Genomic DNA, 11,126 nt, shown 5'->3' with positions numbered 1-11,126 from the left:
GCGGGGCTGGGTGGGGAACCGCTCAAGTGTGCGGTTGGGGCACACTCTCGCCTCTCCGGGGTGCCCCAGCCCTAGCGCACGCCTCCGCTTCCGCGCCCCACTTCTCAGGCGCGCGCTATGGGCACCCCCCCTTCCCTCGGCGGCGCCGGGAGCGCGCCAGGCCCCCTCCTCCTCCCTTCCGCGCCTCTCCTCTCTCCCGGCAGAAAGTTAGCAGTGGGGAAGGAACTCGGGGCTGCAACAGCGTGCGGTGGCGGCGGCAGAGGCTGAGGCAAGAGCCGCGGCGGAGCGGAGGAAGCTGGGGTGCTGCAGACAGAGCAGGTGCAGCTGGCGGGTCCGCGCGCCCCCCTCGGTCCCCTTGCCAGAGGCTGAGGGGCGTGGGGGGCCACCTGGACTCCTCGGGGAGAGTGGGGAGGAAGGCCATGCGGCCGGGCTCTCCCCCGGCGCAGCGGGACAGCGGCCAGGGCCGGGGGCGCAGCGGCGTCGCTTCATGCAGCCGGGGCGGCTGGGCAGCGGCGGCGGCGGCGGCGGCGGGGGTGGCGGCTGAAACCATGTCCGGGCAGCGCCGGGGGCTGCCGCCGCCGCCGCCGCGAGCCGGGAGCCGCGATGGCCCCGTGGCTCGCACCTCCTCCGCCTCCGCCTCCGCCTCCACCTCTTGCCGCGCTGCCACCGCCCGGTGTCTCTGCTAAGGGCCCGCCGGCGCGCAAGCTGCTTTTTATGTGCACCTTGTCTCTGTCCGTCACCTACCTGTGCTACAGCCTTCTGGGCGGCTCAGGCTCCCTGCAGTTTCCCTTGGCACTGCAGGAGCCGCCGGGCGCCGCCGCCGAGCCCCCGCCGAGCCCGCTGCCACCCTCTCTGCTGCCTCCCCCAGTGCGCCTCGGCGCCCCCTCGCAGCCGCCTGCGCCGCCGCCGGACAACACGAGCCGGGGGGAGCCGCCCGAACCCCCTGAGCTACCCTCTGCCCCCGGGGCAGACGGCTGGGGGCTGGCGAGCGGCGGTGGAGGCGCCCGGGACGCCTGGCTCCGGACCCCGCTGGCCCCTAGCGAGATGATCACCGCGCAGAGCGCGCTGCTGGAGAGGGAAGCGCAGGAGTCCAGCACCACCGACGAGGAGCTCGCAGGCCGAAGGGCGGCCAACGGGAGCAGCGAGAGGGGCGGCGCCGCCAGCACCCCTGACTATGGGGAGAAGAAGCTGCCACAGGCGCTCATCATCGGGGTCAAGAAAGGGGGGACCCGTGCTCTGCTGGAGGCGATCCGAGTACATCCGGACGTGCGGGCAGTGGGTGTAGAGCCGCACTTCTTCGACAGGAACTACGAAAAGGGGCTGGAGTGGTACAGGTAGGACTGGGTGCAGAGGGATTGGGTAGAGGCATGGGGGAGACCCTGAAGGGGAAACTGCACACTTTCCGTACCCTTAGGAATCCAGGCACGGTCCCGAGAGCCCTTAGCCCCACGAGGGCTCTGCGAATCCTGGCGGGGCTGTTTAGGAGGAGCGGCTGAGAGGGCTGCACACTGGTTAAGATTCACTTTATACCAGGGCGAGGGGAAGAGTTGTCACCCTGCCCTACCTCGGGCTCCAAGTCCATGGAGATGACTTCCGGGTCTGCCCACCTCCGAGGCTGGGAATCCCCAGCGCTGGTGCCCGCGGTGTGTTTCCTAACCCAGGCACTTGCCTGGCTCTGAGCTTCCTTCTATGTTGGCGACGCTTAGGAATGAACCAGGGTAGCTCCTTTGACTAAGGAGCTTTGATATCCCTTGGAATCTGTCAAAATCGACCCCAAACGCATTTGCGTGGCTGGAATCCAACTATAGTATTTTTCAGGTTAGAGCCAAATGAATAGGGAACAGTTAAAAACATGATGCTGATGAGTTTTTGCTTTCTAGTAAAGACTGAGCATGTTTCTCACCTCCAGAACTTTCTGTCCCTGTTGGCTGAATGAATCCTGGGTTGATTTTGCATCAAAGGCCATCAATTTCTGCATGACAGTTGGTGCCCGAGGAGCTTTTCTCATGCCCTGCACTCGTGCCATTTCCAACCTCCGCCTCCTCTGCAACAGATTGGAGCTTGTGTCTTATGAGATGTTCTCTTTCCTTTTCCGACGTCTATAGTGGTGAAAGTGAGGGAGAAGACAGGGCTAGAAAGTTAAGTGCAGGTAAAATAAATTAATAATCCTCCTTTCTTGCCAACGACAACATTTAAAACAACTCTCTGATTCGGATTCCCAAAATGCAAACCTTTTCTTTTCACCCGTTTTGTATCTCTCTAGAAAACAGATCTGGATGGCTGGTTTCATCTCTGTTGCATTTCAGTAATTAATTGCAATTGTCAAACAGAAACACAGACTTTGTCAGGGAAAATGATGTTATCATCTTAACAGAGTCAATAGGTAAATAAGGATCTTTTCCTGACAGGAGACTATCCTGTTCAAGAGATGTGCTTTCTAAGTTTAAATTACAGCCAGGAAAAGTTTTAGAATAACTTAGCTTCAGAAATATATAATAAATGTGCATGTTGTGATTGATTTCTTCCACTTTTAAAAATATGCTTTATGCTTTAAAAGCTTGAGAGGAGTACACTTCAGCATAAACATTCCAGCACATTAAACTGAAATAGCAAATGTGTCTGTTAATGTCTTGTCTGTTTCAACAGCGAGAACTAATTGCAATATTTTAGGAGGCTTCAACAGCCCCTTCTTATCAAAACATAAAACAGCAAATGCCTACTTTTACTGGAAAATCAGTATTTAGACCATCACAAGCCATGGTTTCCAGTTTGCGGTCATAATTAAAAAGGTGTTAGGATGATTAATGTAGGAACAGCAAAATAAGGAAGGGGTATGATGTCCAGGGAGATTTCAGTTGTTTAATCGTTGGTGATAGGAGTGTCCTGGCTTCTTCTGTGGTGTAGCTTTGGCCCTATGAGCGTGATGGTGGCTTTTCCGATTCTAATTTTAAAGCTGTGTAGTTTGTCTGAAGTGTCAAATGCCCTTTGGGGTAGAGAGAGGCATAATGATCAATTCTTTTCAAAGCATTTGTGTTGCTTTGCAGCTGGTGATCAAAGAGAAGGGGGTGTTTTATCCAGACGACTAAGTTCTTGAAGAGTATGTGGTGGAATGCATATCGACAAGGCCCATCATAGTGTCTGGAAATTTTATTATGAGAGGAGAGAACATGCCAGATTTTCCTGTGTACTTTATACTGATGCTGGGAAGAGAAAGTGTGTAAATTGTCTTGCTGTCATGGCATGGCTCCTGAAGCTGTTATTCCAGTGCTGTGGTACTCCCAGCTCCCAGCAATTACTTGTGGTATTTGGAACTCACTGTCAGTATTTGGTAACCACCATACGAGCCACCGTATGAAGTGTTAATCTGAAGAGGGATGAATGGAACTAGCTTCATTTGCTGCTTGCCTAGGAGGCCATGTGGTACCTCTCTATCCTCAATACACCTCTCCAGTGTCTTCCCTACGGTAGAGCCTTAAAAATGTTTAGTGGTGCTCATTGGAAGTGCTAGAGAAGAATTTCTCTTAGGACAAAAAGCTTCCTGCCAAAATTTGACTATCTAACATCCAGGAAATCACTAGCCACTCAAACCTGGCTGTTGTGAAGACTCCTAAAAGGTCCTCAGACGGAGGAGTTGAGTGTGCCAGGTCTGATATTGTACAGCTCAGCCTTAACACGGACATCAGGGCTTTGAGGGCAGTTGTGAGATTTTCATTAGCTCCATCTCTTCTGGCTCTCCTCTCTCTCTCCCATGTTCTTCAACGACATCCTCACTATTTTAAAGAGAAGGAAGCAGATGCATTGATTCAAACCAGCAATAGAAACCCTTCCTTTTGGTTCCCTGGTCCAAATGTGAACCTTCTTAGATGATAAAATCTGTACTCAAATGTTGTTCTCCCTTCCTGGGCACCTGATATCCTATACTGAAATCTTAGTTTACTATGTACTTAATTTGAGATCCAGAGGTTAATTAAGATGTGAATTTTTCCATGTCTATTTGTTCGTTGTTGTTATGTTTTTCCAATAGCCTACTAATTCTGAAAGTGTTTTCTTTGTGTTTTTAGCAAGAGGGAGAACAAGAAGGAATCCTGGCTGTTCTCAGCAGAGCTGGTTTGCTTTTTCTTCATATTCAGCTAAACAGCCCTCGCATTTTTATTTCCTTGATGTCACTCCAATGATCTCTAAATCCGGGTTTTGCTTTGCTCCTCTGCTGTTGGTTTAATGTGATTTAAAAACACATTTGAGATTAGAGCATGTGCATCAGATTACCAGGGCAAGATAGATAATGGATTAGAATGCATGTGTGTGGAAGCTATGCAGGAAGACCCTCACTTACGGGATTGACACAGACCAGTGATTAATAAGTGAGAGTAGATTAACCTTCCCTTACCCAACCCCTGAATAAAGGGGGCAAAGCCACAACATACCTTTCAGTATGAATGAATATGGGCTGTCCAGGTCAAGACTTTAAAGTCTCTAATGGATGGGGCAGCCTGGCAGACCAATGGACTGCCACGGCAGAATGCATCAAAGTGACAGAGACTATTTAGCTGTTTCTTCCCTCACAGTTTACACACTGTATAGTAACCGTGACCACTGTGGAAACAACTCAGCTTCAGGGTGATAGGAACTGACCCTCCATGCTTCAGGTTGTCTTCGCTGTTAACAGCTAATACACACATCCCACTGGCTGGTGGAAAATAACTCAGGAAAAGAGTTTCAATAGTCATGCTTGTGCTGACATTTGTCAGCAGCGTTACTCGTACCCAGTTTCTGGAGAGAGAATAAGTGGGGAGGAAAGGCATTGGCATCCATTGAACACCTGCCACTGTGGTGCTTGGTGCTTTAGCAACATATTGTCACACCTGAGTGCCCTGATAATCCTGTGAGCTGGACTGCAACATTCTCATTGTACAGGTGGTTTAGAGCTTAGACAATTTCTTAAGGTCCTTTGGCTAGTCAGTGGCTGAACTGTGATTTGAACCCAAAGTCAGTCTTTATTTCTTCTACCATACCACATTGCTACTTACTTAGCACTAGAAAGGTCTTACCAGTCATCCATTGTTACATTCAACTAATACTTGATAAATACTTACCATGCGCCTACTGTGTTTAGGTGCTGCCGATAAAAAGGCAGACAAGACAGTTGAAGTACCAGTTCTCCTGGAATGCACATTTTGGGACAGGAGAAGGAGAGACAGAAAATAAACAAGCAAATATGTAGTAAAATTTCTGTCTTGATAAAGGCTGTAAAGAAAAATAAAGTAATTGATATCCCAGAGATCCCCTGTCCAATTTGGTAGCCACTATCCACATCTGAAATGCCTGAATTGAAATATGCTGTACATATAAAATACCAGATTTTGAAGACTTTAGTGTGAATCAAAGAGAGGTGAATTGCTCATTAATAAGTTTTGATTGATTACATGCTGAAATTATGCTATTCATATTAGGGTAAATAAAATACTTTATTAAAATTTTACCTGTTTCTTTTTACTTTTTTATTATAGCTACTAGAAAATTTTAGATTCCGTCTGTGGCTCATATTATAGTTTTATTGGACAGTTCTTGTGTAGGGCAGTACTTTACAAACTAGAAGTGTACACCAATCACCTGGAGATGTCGTTAACATGCAGGTACTGATTCAGTAGGTCTGGGATGGAGCATGAGATTCTGCATTTCTAGCATGCTCCCAGATGATGACAATGCTGCTGATTGGTTTCCAGACCTCATTTTCAATAGTGTGAGCTAGGGAATAATTGGTATATGTGTGCATCATTTTAAATAAGATGACTAGAAAAAACAACTCTGTGGTGGTGACCTAAGGAAATGAAAAAGTAAAATCCCCACATGTGGTTTCCAACTAGAGGCAGTAGCAAGTGGAAAGGTCCTGTGGTGGAAACAAGCTTCATGGCTTCACAAAGTGTTTGTTCTTTGATTATTCCAAAAGAATGGTCTTTGAAGGTAGACAAAACTGGGTTCAAAACCTGGCTTTGTTCCCTCTTAGTTGATTGATTTTGGTTAAATAATTTAACAACATTCAACTTTTTTCTTTATTTGAGAGTAATTCCCTCCTTGCAGGATTGTTGGGAGAAATAAATGATATAATATAAAAGCAATGCTTTTTCTGGACAAAATGAATATCTTTGAGCGGAAATCCAACTCAACTGATTGCTGTGTTTTTCTATTTCTCAAATCATTTTGGTCTCTTCTACACTTTACCATCCACCTCAGTTGACAAAATATTAACTAAAGAGTCCTTATTGGGGATGACGTTGGGAAAAGTCTAATAATGATTGGCTTTGCAGTCTACATCTGCCTAACCTTTTAAACTAAGGGTTACAGACTTATATGCTTTCAGGGCACAAGTGGATTGTAGAGATGAGTGAAGCAGACTGTGGGGAGAAAGTGGAACACAGGAGCTCTGCCTAAAGGCACCACTGCTCTGTTCCACCTACGCTTTTCCATGTGGAAATGTGACATCAGAGTTAACCAGATTTTCCACTTTGTAAGAGAAACTGGAAATCCAGGTTTTGATCTGCGATCTTCCAAGTTTTATTGTTGGCAAAAGTTGAAGATTTTTAAAAACGTTGTGTGGGCCAATGCTGTGGAACAAACAAACACATCTGTGGGCTGTATACTGCCAGCTGGCTACCAGTTTGTGACCTCTGGTTTAAAGTCATTTCAGAGAGTAATTGGCATACCCATACCCTTTGCAGTTGCAGAATTGTGGCTTACACGTGTTATTTTAGCTTACATTTATCCCCTTTATGGATTTTGCAACAGCGTGGGGGAAATACCTCCCAGATATATTGCAACAACCACAAAAAGAGCTTGATATAAATATAAACATTGAGGCAGAAGAAGAAAATTCACAAATAAATTTCCCCTTGTTCTCAGTTAAATTTTTCTTGAAGGTGAGAATGTTTTCAGTTGTTCGCTCATTATTCAGGAGTATTTATTGATATAGATAACTTGTACTTATAAAATAGATTCTGGTCAGGTGTAGTGAGTAAGACCTAAGAGTTAGAAAGATTGTGTTCTAGGCTTTGCTTTGCCATATTCTACTTTTTTTGAACATGTTACATAAGTTATCTTAATTTGTTCTTAGATGATACGGCTATATTGTCTCCATAGGATCCATTCACCCACTCAAATATTTTGGTTTCTAGTACATTCTTCTGTATTAAAGCTTTCAGATGGAGGATGATGGCAAAGAGCAACATGCTTTAGAGCATATTTTCATTTCTCTATGTCAAAATTCACTGCAGCCTCACAGTGTGACCTTGGACAAGTCATTTAATATCACTAAGCCTCAATTTTTTCATCTGCATAATGGGCTTGATATTATGTACTTCCAAAAGATGAAATTAAAGGACATTTAATGTGTCTCACAGAATCAGTTTCATTTCCTCTCTTTTTCTCTCCCATTCTTCCTCTCTGTCTTGCTTTCCCCCCTTCATTTTCCTTCACTTCCTTCCTTTTATCCTGCTCATCAGTACTGAAGGCCCTAAAGAGAAAGCTGTAATAAGTTTTTCATTTGAAGATAATGTCTGAATGAGTGATTTCAAACCCTGATGCAGTTCTTAAGTAGTTCTCCAAAGATTAACCAAAACCAGATTCCAGATTTTGGTTTATTGTAACCTTGAGCTTCAGAAGAGTGAATTCATGAGGTGACTGTGGCCAGAATTCTCAATAAATGGAATGGGGTAATGGAGTCTGCAGGCTCTTTGGGCTGACACTGTTATTTTCTTGAACTGCCAGCAGGACTTTACTACTTGCCCTTTATAGGTCCAGAAGGAGGTAGGATCCCAAATACATTGCTGCCTTCAATTTTTTCCAGAACTTAAAGCATTTGAGAATTCAGGACTGTTCAAGATTTGGCTGCTTTCATTGGTGTTCTCCAGCCATCATAACGTGATTTTGGTTTTGTGTGAGTCCTATCAGGTATTTTTACCTTGAAATCAAGCCAGCAGAATGGTAGCCCATGACAAACTCTGGGATCTCTCCTGGGACTACTTGTTGAAGAGTGCTTTGAAAATTATTGCTTTTTTTCTTTCTTTGTTTTGTATATATGTTATATTATACAATAAAAAGTTTAAAAAAAATTTGAGCCAGTAGAGAGGCTAAGGTTGTGTGTTAGAAAGTTTTAAAGGTTTCAGTTTTTCATAATGGATTGTATCTCTGGCACTCATTGAACCACCACCCTGTTAAAGTAATCTCTTAATTCCATTGGTTTCTGTGGGTTAACAAGCACCTCTGAGACTATCTTGGGAATTTCAGTTTGAAATTATGAGGGAGACTTTCAGCCCATTTTGCCTTTAATTAAAAGTGGGCAATTGATTTTTTTAGACACTAACTAGTTAGGATTGCCTTCTTTAAAAATGGTTTTAAACCTTTATTCAAGAATGTACAAGTCATATTTATAGGGAAATAAAACAATATATGAATCAGGCAATATTTTTTTGGTTGCAAATGGGAGAAATGGAACTTAAACTATTATAAGCAAAAAATATATATATATATTTATTAGCTCTATGTAAATGGGAAGTTTAAGGTCTTGCTGGCTTCAGACAAAACTGATTCTAGGGCCTTAAATGATGACCTAGGCCTTTGTCTTTCTCCCTTCACCATGTTTGTCTCTACCTTGCTTCTTTCGCAAATTGGTGGTCTCATGACATTTTAGGCAAGATGGTAGCAGAAACCCTAGCCAAAATGTCTTATGTTTATCAGACCTTTAGGAAATAATTTTTCTTAAGAGCTTCTGTAAGAAATGTCTGGAGCTGCCTTTGGTCTAGCTTGCATCAAGCGCCATTTCTTAAGCAATAGTTGTGAAACATTGTAATCAGATTTGGGCAATATAGATACCACTTTGTCTTGCAGTAATGGTGGCAGTGGGGAGGCAGGATTAGTCCCACCAAAACTGTAGGAAGTAGCTTCCTCGTGGAGAAAAGGCGTTCAGTAGGTCTGTTTCTAGAATGGTGGCTAATTAAATCAGATGTCCATTGAACAAATAAAATTACACTCTGGGACAGGCACATGATCTCTCTACATCATATTTTAACCCTAGAGCAGGTGCAAAGCATAAGTTTGGGGAGGTTCAGTGCACTTATTATTTAGTTATTCATTTATTTCTTCATTAAACATGTATTGAGTGTCAAGTCTGTGATATGTTCTGCAGTCAAATATAAATCAATCATGGCCATCGAGCTGAAAGAGCTTATAGAGTGAAGAAATGGACATGTAAATGATTACATTGCAAGGTAATATCAGCCATAACAAAGTAGGATTTATTCCAGAAATGGAAGGCTGGTTCAATCTTAGGAAATGTGATATTAATATTTACTGTTAATATGAGAAGATGGGAAGCATCACATGATTTATTTTATGGATGTTACAAGACATCTGATAAAATTGAATTCCTATTGCTGATTTTTAGAACAACCTGATAATGAAATAGGATCATATGCAAATCAGAACTATCCTTAAAGGTCTAGCACTAGAAATATCCCCATTAAATCCAGAAAAAGAATACGGTGCCCATTATCATCACTGTTCTTTAACACTGTTCAGGAATAACTAGATAATGCAATTGGGTGAGAAAAAGAAGCAAAAAGGGGGAGTAGTAGGGTTAACACCATTTTAGTAGTTTGATCTCTTTTTGGAAAACTTAAGATAATCCCCCCATGAATTTATTAGGGACAATAATAGAATTCACTAAAGTGGGTGGTAAGGAAATCACTATGCAAAATCTATAGGTTTCCTATGTGACTACACCAACCGTTTTGAAAGGAAACATTTTATTTACAGAGCTAGCACAGAGGCAAAACAACTAATACATTTGTAGAACTTATAAGGAAACTGTAGGAAGAAGTCTTTAAACGCTTTTCTAAGGGACATCAAAGAAAATAGGAATAAATAGAAAGACAGACCTGTTCTCTAGATAACATTTCTTTCTCTTCTGTTTTCTTTTTCCTTACCTTCCTTTTCTGTCTTTTCTTCTTTCTTCTTTTTTTTAATTTTGGAATTCATTGCTGCCTAAATTGAGGCCATTTGTGTTTGTGAGTGGTCTGAAAATATCATTTATATGAACATGGTCAAAATAGTATACTTAGTTTATAGGATTTCCTTAGTTTCTGTGTTTTACTTGACTGAGGAAAAGATGGTGAGATAACTGTTACTGTTCATATTCATTTCTTTAACGTGTGTTTTAATTCTTTAGGGGTGCTGGCTGCCTTGAATGGTTTTAAAATGGGAAGTGTTGAGTTATATATATGTTACTACAATAAAAAGATATTTTGATTTAAAGACACTCCTCCATTTCTCAGCATGTTATCCTATTTTCTTCAGAACATAAATTGCTCTCCAAAGTCATCTTAATATTTATCTCCTCATTGCAGGAGTAGGAATCTTCTTTGTCTTGTTTTTTGCCCATGCCTAGAACAGTGTCTGGCATATAGTAGGCACTTAGTTAATGGCAGTTTATTAACAGAATCAGTTTGTAAGGCATTGTGCTAAGTTTTCTTGCAAAACTCCAGACTTCTGAAAAGAAATAACCCTCATGTTTCTTAGGAATTCTGGCTAAGAATTTTTGGGGATTGAATTATGTCTCTTTCAAAAGACACATCCAAGTCTTAATACATGTTCCTGTGGGTGTGAACCTATTTGCAAATAGGACCTTTGAAGTTGTTATTATTAGTTAAGGTGTGGACTCATTTGACAGTAGAATCCTTGAAGATCCTATTTAGAGGAGGCCAAATTGAATCAGAGTTGGCCTTGTTCCGTGTGACTGGAGTCTTTATAAGCAAAGGAAATTTGCACGAAGTCGGGCAGTAGAAGCCGGAAGCCAAAAGTCAGCAGAAATCAGATAAGTAGACCCAAGAAGGGGTGTGGGGGTCACCACATGATGGAAGACAGCTGGAACGTTATAGATTTCAGGAGAAAGCATGCCCTGCCTTCGATGTTGTACCTCCTGCCTCAGAAATCACTGAGACAAATTCCTGTTGCTTAAGCCAACCCATGGTGCGATATTTGCAGCCCTGGTGAACTAAGACATCATTGTTCTAAGCAATTTCACATGCTGTTTTTGCAAGAAAGAGAAAACTGACTTGAACAAGCTGTGTGAACTA

At 43.2% G+C, this 11,126-nt stretch overlaps 1 protein-coding gene across 1 annotated transcript in view; it reads left to right on the top strand.

The window, feature by feature from the left end:
- The first annotated feature begins 603 nt into the window (after positions 1-603).
- The window catches only part of HS3ST4 (heparan sulfate-glucosamine 3-sulfotransferase 4), a 407,433-nt gene continuing 396,910 nt past the window's right edge, over positions 604-11,126 (top strand). The window contains exon 1 of the mRNA XM_077141487.1: positions 604-1,334. Coding sequence (XP_076997602.1) covers positions 604-1,334 — 731 coding nt within the window. The remainder of the gene's footprint in view (positions 1,335-11,126) is intronic.

Source organism: Tamandua tetradactyla, chromosome 23 (assembly GCF_023851605.1).
Source record: "Tamandua tetradactyla isolate mTamTet1 chromosome 23, mTamTet1.pri, whole genome shotgun sequence".
NCBI classification, from domain to species: domain Eukaryota; kingdom Metazoa; phylum Chordata; class Mammalia; order Pilosa; family Myrmecophagidae; genus Tamandua; species Tamandua tetradactyla.
Note: the sequence above shows the minus strand (reverse complement) of the source record. Positions and strands in the feature narration are given on the sequence as shown.